We start from the raw sequence: 14,775 nt of genomic DNA, 5'->3' as shown, positions 1-14,775 counted from the left end.
CCCAGAAGTTATGAACTGGGTTTGGTATATGTGATGGCAAGTGCCATCTGGGTCTGCTATAACCAAATGTTAGAAGGTCTTGATGCATGCTCAGTCATCCACGTAAGTAAATCTCCAAAAGTTGATTCTGTTCATCTGGACGTAGCGTTTCATCACTCATCCAAGTGACTTCTTCAGCTGACTGCAGGTTTCCCCAATCTTATAAACAGTACATTTGCATAATGACTGAAACCAGCCCACTGAAGGAACAATGGGCTGGGAGGTCAGTTCCTTAATCTTAATTATGCAAATTATCATGACCATTGATCAACAACCACTGAGATTGGGGAAACCTGCAGTCAGCTGAGACTGAAGAAGTCACTTGGATGAGTGACGAAACGTTTCTCCCACAAAACGCTACGTCCAGATGAACAGAATCAACTTTTGGAGACAAATGTTATAAAACACCTGATATCTCTGACATCTGGCTTGTACTGTACGGCAGACTTGTAGCTGACCTAATATTGACCCGAATCGAGAATATCACTCAGGGTCAAGTTTGACTTATAGGAATGGCACATTTGGGCCACTTTTGAGCCTGACATATCTGTGTTTACCTCAAAAAGTATTTCCATAAAGTTCTGGGTCTTTATGACAGCAGACTCTGAATACAGAACAAAACCAGAAGCCCATAACTCAGACACTTATACACCAAAGATTATGATGTTGAATTATAAAAGTATCCATTGACTAAAGATGACTGAAAAAACAACAACAATTTTATTCCTGTTTTTCTGATACGCTCACTAATTCCCTGTTAAATTTTATAGATCAATAATCCCTTATAAAGAGTACTGCTAAAGTATTGGTTAATAATTAAATAAATGAAGAAGATCTTCTTGATACGTATTTAAAAAATATGCAACACATTCTGCTTCCGGTCTATAACTCGCTACTTGCAGACAGCTTGATGCACGTGCCAAGTACTTGGATGACAAGTAGGGGGCGGAGCAAATTGCGATGAAGCGAGCATGGCTATTCAACTACGAAGTTAGTTGGGCCAGATTTTCAAACCGAGGAATTTATCTGGGCCAGATATTTTTTTTGAAGCCAGTAAGCAGCAGATCATGATCAATTTCAAACCCACACAACTGTATTGAAAAACAAGTAATTTTTTTATTCCTTTTCCCCTGTAAATCTGGTGACCTCTCACAAATGCACACCAAAAGGTCCATTTAAAAAAGGGGGCCATAACTAAACTATTTTTTGCACATTTGAAATAATAATAATAATAACAAAAAAAACATTTTGATAATTCCCTTTCAAATTAAAATAAATATTTCGCTGACCGCTCACTTTTCCTGCCATGGATGGAGTCCCATCCGTCACAAGTATACAGACACGCTTCATATCCAAACCATTTTCCTCAAAAAGAGCTGAAATCTTCTCAAACATTATTTCGCCAGCTGTGAGTCCCTCTAACGGTAGTAAGCCGAGCAATTTCCCATCCAAAAAACGGACATATACGCACAACTGTGCATTATCAGTTCTGTCAGTGACCTCCTGCTATAGACATTACATCAGTTTTCTTCAGGTCATCTAACAGCATTTCAAATTCGTCTGACGCCAGAACTTCAACTCTACGAATATTTGAACTGTCCTACAGGGGTACGTTTTTAATAGCAGATGTCACACTTACTTTAATTTATTCATCACTTTTCACCGCATCCACCACGGCCAGCATGCAGTATTTCACCGTTTCAGAATCTGTGAAAGGTCTTTTTTTCTTCGCCAAGAAGCAGGAAGGGAAGATGCTGCAGCTCTCTCTTGGGCTGTACAGGACCCTCACCCTGGTAGTACAACTCCGGTTGTAAGATTATTAAACTCGGTAAAATGAATAAGCATTTGTCAGTCCAGGCAGGGTTAAACCGACAGTTTTCATTGTCAGTTTCATTTTGCGCTTTAGGAGTGAGAAAGACATGCTGTTGTCGCATCATATATTACAATGATTGTTTAATATGTTTACATCACGGTGCATTGTGGGTTAAATATTGCTAGGCTGCTAGGAGTGTTGCATTCATAGTCTACACTACGCTGTAGGAATTTTTAAAATTTTTTAAATTAATTAATGAATACATTTTTTGCGTTTTCTCTGTGTTTCTGCCAGGACAACAGGCAGGGCCACTCGCAGGTTGCTTCTGGGCCGCATTTGGCCCTGCCTGTCGCCATTTGAATAGGCTTGACATAAAGTGACTCGGTGACGTAAACGCGTAAAAAAGGCGGTGTTATGTACAGTAACTTCATATCGATTAAAAACGTCGGAGCTGTCAAGGAGAGACTGTCATTATCATGGACGCTATGCGGTAAAGCACACGGATCAAACAACACTGTATAGTAGTCTGCTCTGTTCTTTAAATATTTAAAATACAAGTGTAGCAATTTTATTCTATTTACATTGATTAATTAATTGAATGGTTTATAAAACAAGTAAAATAAATATTTGCATAGTTATAATTTTTTTCTCTAATTTCTTATAACTATATCTAATGATACTAATGTACTAATGATAACCCCATTTGAATCAATTCTACCATCAGTTTTGGTGCTTACAATTCACTCTCATAAATGTAAACTGTAAACCTGCTGCTGGATTTTTAGTCATCCATTATACCTTGAACTTGTTCCTATTCACCATCAGTAATTTGATTTAGTGTTATTTTCTCAAAAATCATAAATATAAACCACATGCTTGGACATGTCTTAAAGCTCTACCTCAGTTTTCTAGTATCTGGCTGTGCACTCTGTCCCTCACCTTTTACTTCCTGTATGTTCTGCCTGTAGATGCTTGTTTGCAGTAGTAAGGTGTGGACCTTCAAGTCACCAGCTGTTGTTAATCAGCTGTTGTCATAAATACCTGGTGCCCACTCCAACACCCTGCCACATTGTAGACTGATGTTAAAACACTTAGCTGAATATGTAGCTGTTAAGAATAGGTGCATTTCTAGCCTGATAGCATCAGTGCTTCTTCCCCAGCCTAATTCCTGCAACCTCCCTCCTTTGGCTCAGCCTTGGATGATCTTTTTAATACCAGTTTATCATCTGTTATTGATAGGAGAAAATGCCCCATAAAATGGGAAATAAATGGCCTTTAAATTAGGAAAGTAAGGTAAACTAAAATGTTTACCTTTTTTCCATCGTTGTATGTATGGGAAGTCAATATACACTTTTATAAATATAGCATTATATCAAAATTTCTTCTTTTGGTGTAACTTCAAAATGATACAACAGAAAGAGAAAAGGAGCTTTTATTTTGAATAGACCAGAAATCAACAAACACATCTAAACAGTAAAACAGCTAAAAGTTTCAATTAACCTTTGGTAGGTTTTCATTTAGAGACCCATTACATAATAAAGAATAAATTTTCACACAGTCAAAACTCACAAGAATACCCAATGCTTGTCTTAACCATATATTGATCAGAGCTGAGCTATATGATATAATATAATAGTGAAAATTGCGTGATATATAGTTTATTCAATACATGACTTGTTTTAGATTTTAGGTTCTTACTTCACATTGATACATATTGAAGAAAGTAAAAAAGCCTTGCTAACCACAAAACCATATCAACTGGAGATGTGGAAGATTTACAAATCATTCACTATGTAAATATATTGGTTATATTTAATTTCCAAACTAAACCACTTAGTTAAAATAAAAGACAAAAAACAAAAAGAAGATATTGTAAAATAGACAAAGTACTTAACTTTTATGATTTAAATTCCTGTTTCAGAATCTCTGCAGTATCATTAAAACTTAGTGTCTGAATGTTTAACATCTTCAGATTCACTGGGCGTCTCCTGGTGTTGCTTTTTTGACGTCACTCTAATTCTCCTCCACCTCCTGTATTTATATAAAGTTCATTAGTACAACCAAAAAGGCAAAGTTATAAATCTGTAATTTGTAATTAGGACTCTAATATTAATACCTTTTTCACAGCCTCGAAGCACTTCTTTGCATCTTCCAGACGCTTATCATTACGTCTCTTCCAGTAAACCCTAATATGCTTCTCAGAAAAGCATTCTGGGAGAAGATTGGATACCTGACAACAAGGACAGTGACATAAAAATGACAAAATGTGCAGCAGAAAGTTGCCCTATATATGCACTGTGATTCTGACCTCTTCTGGCTTGATCTTGAATCCAATGGTAGGGTTAAACTTGCTGTAGAAATATGTATAGTTACGGATCGGGTCTTCATTTTTCTTTCCATAGTCAAATTTGGCAACCTAAATGAGAAGTGTGACAGAGAAGCTGGTGTTTATATTCACATGTAAATAATGGCTCATTGGAGGTTCGCAACATCTTTTGAAACAAATGATTATTAACAAAATCCAAGATATTAAGAAAAGACTTATTGAAGGCAATTAAATTAAAAACTCACTTTAACTTCAAAGTTGTCGTTTTCAACCCGTTTTCCATCCTGTTTTCCATCCTGTTTTCCATCCTGTTTTCCATCCTTAGGAATGACTTTAGCCAGTTCTGTTTTTAAACGTTTAGTCACGTCCTGAAGTAAGGAAGAGAGAACCTGAGCCTTTATCTTATTATTGATTTGTTAATCTTGTTTTATAATGAATCCTCATTCTTACCTCTGCTTTCTCTTGGTCTTTTGTCTTGAGCTGAGAAAGTCAGAAAAAATGGAGTGAGAAGACAGAGATTTGTTCATTATTGGTAACAGTAAGAGAACCTTTACATTACACTCCTTCCATGTGTTTCTCAATTTTCAATTTTTTTTCTGTTTGAAACTGGACTTTTCTTAGATTCCTAAATTCAAGACTTTCTTAGGTCTTCCAAGACTTTAAAATATTTAAATCTACAGCTTGGTGTTTTAGTTCACACATAGAAAAAATACTCAGAAAGTAGTAGTAGTGTATACCTGTCTAGCTCCTGTTAGGGCATGTGTGTAAAGGCAATGTCAGAAAAGCCAGTCACATATCACGTGCTGACACCAGGCTTTATATTAGGTTGATTTTATTAACAACAACAGGGAATAAACATGGAGATTAAACTGGGCTAATAAGAGAGGTTTACGGAATAACTATTAAAGACTATGTATTGAAATCCCTTTCATCAAGCAACATTAGCAACAAAAATTTATTGTTGCTAAACGTTTTTTGCAGCCATGCACATGAAAAACTTGTTCCATTGTCAAAACTTTTTGGCCATGACTGCATATTCATAATGTCAGGTTTAGAAATTGTAGATAAGAAAACATCTTCAGCTGTCAATAGTGAACTTGTAATACAAACACATGAAAATCTAACTGCAGACCTTTATTTCACCCACAAGCTGGTACAAATCTCGACACATTATCCTCTGTATAATCTGTGCTGCCTCTTCCAGAGAGGAAGAGGTGGATTCATTTGAACAAGCACAAGCACCATGGTGGAGTATTTGTTCAATCACTTCATCTACAGAGCAAACAGAACAAATAAAGTGCATGTATAGACAACTTCAGATGTTTTAAAAGTTAAATGAGTAGTTAATTTTAAACACCACACTTCAAATCCTCTACCTGTCAGGTTGGTGTATGCCTCCATGTGCTTTTTAGCTTTGGAGAGTCGGCACGCCTTCCCTTTTGCCCATTTAATTTGGAAGTGTGGATCCTGATCTGCTTTTAAGAGAGCGTCTTTAATCCTGAATAAAAATGGCCAACATGTCAGTTTTAGGTGAGACAGTAGACAAATTAAATGTTGTGTAGTACTGACACCTGAACTACAGGTACTCACATAATCTCTACTGCCATTTTTACTCTGTGCTGGTAGGCTCTTCTGTGGAGAGAGTTTCTTGTGTGGAACATGTCATACAGATTTGCCATTTCCTGTTGAAAGCATGGCCATAGTTTAGTCACAGATAATGAGATAAATAGCTCGCTCTTTTCAAAATTAATTAAAAAAAAAAAAACAGGTCAGCACCTTGTCTCTAGAACAAATGTGCAACTGCCCGTCCACATTACACACTCTGGCAAATACGATAAAGCGTCGATGGTCAAAGTTGTTCTGGATGCCCAGGTGGTGGCAATCCCTGAAATAGGAGTGAGAAGATGTGGATTTCAAAAAACAACCATTCCCCCCACAAAGAGGTTCAAAGAATTCCTGAGATTCTTCATATCGTGTAGTAAAACAAACATTATTGAATATTGTTGATGCTCAACAGGAACTGATACAGAGAAATTTAGCAATACAAGTTAAAAGAGGACAGTTTTACTGGATAGCAAGCTTCACCTTGCGAAGTAGTCAAACTTGTCCACATCTATTCCATTTTGTTTGTTTGCCACAATTTCATAGAGAAAGGATTTTTCATTGTTTCGACCTTTATACAACTGCTGTGGAGATGAAGCCAGAATAATAACATTAGGCACAGTTTTTTCCAGGAATAATCCTGACTGATTTCAAAACATTCACACACAAAAACGATGAATACCTCATTCAGAGGTGAATTGTTCTTCACAGATCCTTTAATCATCTCCTTGATAAACACCAGGTCATTCTCATTGTCACCTTCTGTTATCAGTCCGTACTTATTCATCACTGGCGTCAGTTTATTGTCATCCACTAGGTGATCAAACATTAATATAGAGGCATCCTCATGCTGCAAGAACACAAAGACAAGCATTTTAATGATCACAGATTCAAAGTGGACCCCCCCCCCAAAAAAAAAAAAAACCAAACAAACAAAAACACAGGTTAACTTCTCAGGTAATAAGTAATCAAACAACATTTATATGCATTTCAAATTTCAAATGTAACAGTCACAATTCCTTTTACAAAGCCAACAGGTCTGACCTAACCTGTGAAATGCATGTTCATTGTTAATTTACCATTTAGTGGAACTGCTGTAGCTAATGTTACTTGGCAAATTTATTAATTAAATTTTATTTAAACAAATAAAAGCCCCATCATAATAGATGTAAAATATTGACAGCAGTAACAAAAGGAGAGATTTACTGTTCTTCTTTTCACCACCTGCCTGCACCAATATGATTTTGTTTTTTGCTTTTACATCCATCTAAATTAGTATTCTTCAGTTTCTTTTACAGAGGCTCAGATTTTCCTAACTTTGGACAGAGACAGTTTGTTTTAAGTTTTCAGTCTTCAGTCACAGTGGAGCTAACTCAGTGAACCTGTATTTATTCTGTATGGACTTTGGATTTCCTCCAGTTACTTCTCAAAGTAGAGAAAGTGCTCAAAGTGTGTGGAAATAAAGTTTTGTAGTGCTTCAAGTGGTCAGTGAGACCAGAAAAACAGCAAAAATAATTGCTGGTCCATTTCCATTTTTTTCTGTATTTTTATATATGTTTCAGTTTTTGGAATGACTGCTACGACCCATTTCACACAAACTGAAACTAATATTTTTCTTTCTTACCTCCCATTTTTCATTTGGGTCTGCTTGAGGGTTGAACATTCCATCAAAGACATGAGAAAAGGGCCCGTGACCTTGAATTGAAGGGGGGAAAAAAAGGTGAATGTGTGTGAACTTCAGATTGGGTGATTTGTGATAAATTCCTGTCAGGCACTAGAAAAAATCAAATAAAAATCTATTTGATTATATTTGGTTACTAATACTTTTGTAAATTTCCAGGAAAAAACAGTCTCCTCCAACTTTCAAACAGAACAACTTGTTTGAAGGAGGGGTGTATGGACTACATGACAGAGCCACCTTACATCTTCAATATAATGCAGGTAATACGGAAAAACTGTGTATGATTTACCCAGGTCATGGCAAAGACCTGCAATCTGCACACAAAGGACATCTCGGTCATTGATGAGGGATTCTGAGTTCAGTGACGGCTCCTCCAACTGTTTTGCCCTCAAAGCTTTTACAAGCTCTCCTGCCAAATGCCCCACTCTGTATCACAAACCACACAGTTCACCATGAAACAAACTGAAAAAACAAACAATTTATCAAAAAATGTGTAACTCCAAACATGTTGACATACCCAACTGAGTGCTCAAAGCGGTTGTGTGACGCTCCTGGAAAAACATAATAACCGCCCCCAAGTTGCTTGATTTTTCGTAGTCTCTGAAACTGGGGTGTGTCTATGATCTTGACAAGAAGTGGAGGTAACTCGATGTGGCCATGGATGGGATCATTAAACACCTGAGTGAAAAAAAGAAAGGAATTTTTTTGATAAACTGTGTCTATCTAAAGATGAGTAGTAGTGCTGAGTCTTTTTTTTATTTTAAATTTATTCTCCCTTAATTTGATTTGTTACTATATTTCACTTCTTATTTGTCATAGACTGCCAACAGGCTCAATATACCATAACCATTAAAAAGGTACATGTGGATGGATTAATAACAGCTGTTGAAAAACCAAAAGGTAACAGTAAAGCATGTAATGCTGTGTGCTGCTCAGGACTGCACCCACACACCCATTTATTTTCCAAAGCAAGAGGGAAAAGAGTCATAGAATTAAACAAATAATGTTAAGGAATTAAACATGAACAACATAAAGTATTTCCTAAAAACCATAATCTACAACTTACCTTTTTTCTGTTTAATATTTTACTGCAAAATGCTACCAAACAAACACTTTAAGCATATGTGATGCAAGAAAGCCCATAGAGACAAAAAAAAAAAATTGGTCAAAGCTGTGATGTGATGTTTAGGTGTACATTTACTAGTGCTTTGCACAAGGGGCAGTCACTTCTGTTGGATTTTACTAAAGAGGCACAGTGCCAGTATTTTGGGGGGCATTTAGCCTGATGACACATTTGCAAATATGTAAACATGGGAGTGGAAAGTTTTTTACTGTTCTACTAACAGTGCACTGATTTCTATACCAAGATGTAGCTACTCAGTTTATCTCAATAATTATTACTATCAAGTAGCACAAATTAGTGCCTTAAAAACAAGCACACCCTCCCAGTGAGGCAACAATGTCTTAAATAATAATAATACTGTGGGTAATGTGAAAGTGCAGGTTTAATGCATGTTTTTTTTTTCCTAAAAGCATCATGAGCAGATAAATTAGGGGATGCTGAAGAAGAATAAATGTGGTTTTGATATAAAAGTAAAATATTAAAAATTTCTGTGACTGTGTGAGCTCTTTAGGACTTCGACTCAAGTGGAGCACAAATCCAGAGGGCGCATTAAGGGGGTCACAGATGCAGTGGAACCAGGGATTCTCTTCACCCGAGGTGCAATTTGTTTACAAAAAAAAGAAGAAATACTGATAGTCAGGCGGCACAGGTTGGTGGTATGAACAACCAAAAAGAAATCTGTACAAACAAACTGTTAAAAAAAAATGAAGGAGACTTATAAATCAACTACAGATAATTTCAAAGGCCGACCAGCCTTTATTCTTACAGAGCCACCGTGAACTCCACCCTCAGGAACTCAGCCTCATAAAGCTTAAGCCCCTCCCCTAAGAACAAACCATACAAGTAATTAATTAGTTTATACTCGATACTCATAACCAAACTATGACGATATTCTGTTTATCACTTCTGAGGCTTCGACACAAAAATCACAAATACAGAAGTTTATTCACAATGACTAAAAGGCTATTTAAACAAAAGACTGACAAACTGCCCTCTGTTTCTTACTGCTTAGTAAGAGCCCAATTCCTCCCTACTATAAAGAGGTTTGGAAGTTACTATTTCCTGTTCGCAGTCCTCGTACCTCCAAATGGTGGCAACATGTAATAAAGGAACCTTGAACATTCTGGCAATACTGTTAAATCAACTTTGCAATAAATGGCTCTGAATAGATGGGCCCACTGTGTGACTATTTTATGGTATGAAATGGTATTAGTACAATGCTTAGGAGAATTAGGGGAAGTACGTATTTTATTTCACCTACTTAGGACTTCAAACAAACTATTGAAGGAATAGCATCACATTCACAACTAAAACAAAAACTGTATTTTGTGGGCTAGATGTTATAAATTGCCATTCTAGCATGTTGTGGGATATATGTAGTCCTCTAGAGGGCATCGGTTATCCTGTGAAAATCACGATCCTGGGCCAATGTTATTATTATGATGATATAGGAAGAAAACTAACATGGGGGTATCAGGTAGACCTATCCAGAGGCAAGAGCTGCAGTATTCCAAACTATTCTACCATGTAATCCTGAAATTGTTTTGTGTTCTTTAATGGAAGCTCCTACAAATACATCTCTGATAAAGTCAACCACTAAAATACCTTCACTGTCAATGCCTTTCAGTTCCAAACTGATACTGTGCCTCTTGATCAGTAGCTAGTTTACACTAATGTCTGGTGAAGATAGTTGGTAGATATGACCCCACCTGCTCTGTCATTTTTGCTGTGACATCATTACACATATATTTCTAGGAATTTCACTTTCAGAACTCCACAGGCAGCCACAACACAAGACTGATGGAGCCAATCAAGAAATAAAAAAACAAAAAATCTCACTCACTTTTACAATATCACTAATAGTATGTATTACCTTTATTGAAAAAAAAAACAAAAAAACAGTAGCACTGAGGTGATGGCATCATGACATGATGCTCCTCTGTTTCTTGAGACTGGGGTATTTGTCTCCTCTTATGCAGTTATTGTGAGCAAAACTGGTCACTGCACATGCTTCATGAATCCAGTGATAAGTTTGAGTGTGCACTTCTTTTGTAGGTGAGGTAAGGACATTTTAACTGATTTATTAATTATGAGCTCACTTCTGCTTTGAAGCAGAAACAATGAGCTTTGAAAATGAGATCTCATTGCAAGGACAGAATAGTAATCACTAGATTAGTTTGCCCTAACCAAATATAGCTCAATAAAAAAAAAGGATATTCAGTGAAAAAAAGAAGACTTTTTATACCCCTCACTTTTTGCAAGCATGTAGACAAACATCTTGATGATGTTTGTTCAGGTACAGTTCAGGTACAAAGTAGTTAAAATTTTAGGATGAAGTTACGAATATTTCAAAAAACATTTTGGTTCGAAAATGGAGCAAGTGCAGTGCAGGCTCATTTTTACTGGAAGGTATTTAAACATGTGCTTGGAAAGCAAATTCAACTCCAGGGATACATTTGAGTATATAAACCTCAGTGTTATTGGCCTTCCTCTAAACACAAAAAGAAACTGACACTAATCTGATGGAAGCTACGAGACCTTTGGACTGTTGTGCATTAAAAATCAATAAAAATTCAAATCTTTCTTCAACACAGAACAAAATTCAGTGTATGCATAGATGTGCTGACATAGGACCTGTTTTTAGTAATGACTAGTAATAACTTTTTAGGGATCTTATTTAAGATTGACTATGGATTTAAAAAAATAAAATAAAATAAAAACATCATCACTGTTTATTGAAGGACACAGATAATAATGATCCTTACACTGAGCACTTCTAATCAGGTATAAGGTATAAGACCAACAATTTTCAGACATTAAAACTGCCATTTAAAACTCTAAAATGTAATATTTTAAAGTCTGTTTTAATTACCTTGGCCATGGCGATTGAACTTCAGTCTGCACAAGAAGGATGTCTCTGTCAGCAACATGAAGTTCTGATTGCTATGTACTGCAAGTTCCTCTCTCTATATACAGATATATTTGTTTAGTGTTTTATGATTCTTCTCCACCCTTTGCTCCCATCCTGTTTTTCTGTCTCTCTGTTTATGGATGTGGCACTTTCTCTCCTCCCGATTACACACCTTCACATTTTCACATCACTGCTGTGAAACCTGTGCGTAGGAACATTATTTATTTTCAATAAAGTATTCCTAATTATGTTACTAGAAATAACTGTGATTATTAGAAATGTCACGGCTCGGGGCAGCGGCCGTGTGAAGAGTGGAAGGAGGACTCAAACGCAGCACTATTTCAGATGTGAAGGGTGATTTATTGACAATACTGAACATAAAGTGGAGATGGCAAACAGAACTAAGGATGAACTAAACTGGGAGAAACTACACAAAGGAGTGGCAAACCTGAACATGAAGGGAGAACAGCAGGGAGAGCACGCAGGGAAATTCACCGGGTATGAACACAGACGACGCGACGAGGAGCAGAGGAAAACACACACTATAAGTACACAGAGAGACACTGGGAAATCACACACAGGTGGGGGAAACAGCTGGACCTGATTAACCTGACGAGACAGGGGAACACTAACACCAGGGACCAATAGAGGGAGCACAAACCCAGAACCCAGTATCTAAAATCCCAAACACAAACCATCCCAAAACAGCCACGAATAATAATGAAAGTAATAACAATAAAGAACATAAACACAAAGTCACTGAGTCATGGCCGCAGGACCATGACAGTATAAATTCATATTCTTGCTAAATGTGAAGACTTTGTGAATTGTTGCTGTTTCTGTTGACTTTGACTTATTTGTCTTATAATGGCCGATTGTTTAAAGTTGATTTTGTTTCATAATAAAGTTGAAAAAAAAAAAAAAAAAAACGAAGATGATTTGTTCATGGCAAGAAAATTCATCTTTTTGGTACTCTGCTTTTTAAAAATATGAACAATTTTTTTTAATTTTTTTAAAACAATGGTTGACAATGTATCAAATCTAAAATTTAACAAAAGACAAAATAAGAAAAATTAAGAAAGTAACAAAATCAAATGCAGAAATTCTAACACTAACTCACTCACAAGTGAGTACCGTATTTTCACAACCATAAGGCGCACTTAAAAGTCTTAGATTTTCTTCAAAAAGTACAGCGCGCCCTATAGCGCAGTGCGCCCTGTGTGTTGTAATGAGGACGTAGTAGAGAACACCATGAGAACGCTAAAGGGTGAAGTGTGTGCGTTGACTTTATCGCACATACCTGTATAAAAGAACAGGTATGTGCGTTATGCAGGACATCGTTGTTTTAACAACCCTGAAAATGGCAAAGAGACACGCTTACGAAGCACAGTTTAAACTGAAGGCCAACAGCTACGCGGAGGAACATGGAAATCGAGCAGCGGCGAGAGAATTTAAGATTAATGAATTGATGGTTCGCAAATGGAGGAAGCTAGAAAACAAGCTCCGGCAGGTCAAGAAAACGCAGCTGAGTTTCCGCGGACATAAGGCGAGGTGGCCCGAGTTGGAGGAAAGACTCGAGCGGTGGATCATCGAGCAAAGAACGAGCGGGAGAAGCGTTTCGACAGTCACCATTCGGCTAAAAGCAGTTTCACTAGCTGAAGAGATGAACATTTCCAAGGAGGTCCGTCTTGGTGCTTTTGTTTTATGAAACGGTGCCATTTTTCCATCCGGACCAGGACTACGGTAGCGCAGCAACTTCCAGCGGATTATAAGGAAAAGCTGGCCATCTTCCGCTCCTACTGCAGCAAACACATCGGCGACAAACACATCCAGCCCAGCCACATCACAAACATGGACGAGGTCCCGCTCACTTTTGACATCCCGGTGAGTCACACTGTGGAGAAGAAGGGGACCAGCACGGTAGCGATACGCACAACGGGGTATGAAAAGTCTTCTTTTACTGTTGTGCTTGGCTGCCATGCTAATGGACAGAAAATGGTGATTTTTAAGCGAAAGACTTTGCCTAAAGAGAAGTTTCCAGCAGGAATCATCATTAAGGCAAATGAAAAGGGCTGGATGGATGAGGAAATGATGAAAGAGTGGCTGAGGGAGGTGTATGTAAGGAAAGTGACTCTGACAGTAAAGAAAGTGAACCTGGCATGTTTGATGGAGATTTAGCGCAGCTGTTCAATTCAGACACAGAGGATGAGGATTTCGATGGGTTTGATTGATGATAAAAATGTGAGTACCAAACTTTGTTTTGCTCCTGCTTTATTTTTAAATACGCACACTTGTATGCTTGTGTGTTGTTGATGATGACGAGGAAGCGGGAGCTGTGGAAGCCCATTTCCGCCACTAAAAAAAAGGTATCCTATCTTTCTTGAAATTTCAACTTATTAACTCGAAATTTTAATTTATTAACTCAAAATTTTAAGAAAAGTAACTCGAAATTAAGAGTTACTGCCGATCAGTAATCTACGTGACTGACGCCATTTCCTTGTTACCTGGAAGCTGAAGCCCTCAGCTACAAATGCTACAGCTAAGCTACCAGTATTACAGCCAGTCATGAATGCACAAATTGCTGAGTATTTTCAGCGTGGCTTCACAAATGATGAAATCCTTGTGTTATTAGCTGAATCACATGGCGTTAAGATTAGCAAACGTACTCTTGAAAGCGCCAATTTTTTGTGATACGGTTTTCTGAGGACTGTTCAGCAACTCAATTTGGCCCTGTTAGTGCATATAATTCAAGTATGTATGAAAACTATATTCTGATTTTGTTTATTCCAACAGATTCAGGAGATTTTTCATCACCCACAGTATGAAAAAAAAAAACAATAGGTAGTAGAATAACCAGAGGTGGGACCAAGTCATTGTTTTGCAAGTCTCAAGTAAGTCTCAAGTCTTTATCCTCAAGTCTCAAGTCAAGTCTCAAGTAATGTCAGGCAAGTCAGAGTCGAGTCTCAAGTCACTGGTGTAAAAGTCCGAGTCAAGTCACAAGTCTGAAACTTTGAATTTCAAGTCCTTTCGAGTCTTTAAAAAAAAAAAAACAACGAAAAAATTATGTTGCAGTTATGCTAAATGTAAATGTTAGACCATGTAATTTTAAAATCTGTGTTTTTCTCAACACATGACAAAATAGTGAACTTAGAAAATATACACAAATTGTGAAATTGCACCTCTTTAAAATGCAGCTCAATTAAACCTAGCTCCAAGAATAATTTTCACCGACATTTCTGAGATAAGCCGCATGTTATTCTTGGATGCGGTTGTAGGACCG

The 14,775-nt window shown here is 37.1% G+C and overlaps 1 protein-coding gene across 1 annotated transcript; it reads right to left on the bottom strand.

The window, feature by feature from the left end:
* Positions 1-3,380: 3,380 nt before the first annotated feature.
* Positions 3,381-11,518, bottom strand: LOC147305884 (deoxynucleoside triphosphate triphosphohydrolase SAMHD1-like). Its single transcript, XM_086277106.1, has 15 exons — positions 11,457-11,518; positions 7,979-8,139; positions 7,751-7,887; positions 7,405-7,475; positions 6,463-6,630; positions 6,264-6,364; positions 5,955-6,063; positions 5,769-5,860; positions 5,555-5,676; positions 5,311-5,450; positions 4,629-4,658; positions 4,424-4,546; positions 4,161-4,268; positions 3,969-4,082; positions 3,381-3,883 (listed from the first exon to the last, which is right to left on the bottom strand). Exons 1-15 carry the CDS (start codon positions 11,463-11,465, stop codon positions 3,866-3,868), a joined length of 1,503 nt encoding a protein of 500 aa, XP_086133232.1. The 5' UTR covers positions 11,466-11,518; the 3' UTR covers positions 3,381-3,865.
* Between the last annotated feature and the right edge of the window lie 3,257 nt (positions 11,519-14,775).

This window comes from Aulonocara sp. 'chitande type north' Nkhata Bay, linkage group LG20 (assembly GCF_057382095.1).
Source record: "Aulonocara sp. 'chitande type north' Nkhata Bay isolate Kocher_YH1m ecotype deep benthic linkage group LG20, A_spYH_male_GT1.1, whole genome shotgun sequence".
Lineage (NCBI taxonomy): Eukaryota > Metazoa > Chordata > Actinopteri > Cichliformes > Cichlidae > Aulonocara > Aulonocara sp. 'chitande type north' Nkhata Bay.
Note: the sequence above shows the minus strand (reverse complement) of the source record. Positions and strands in the feature narration are given on the sequence as shown.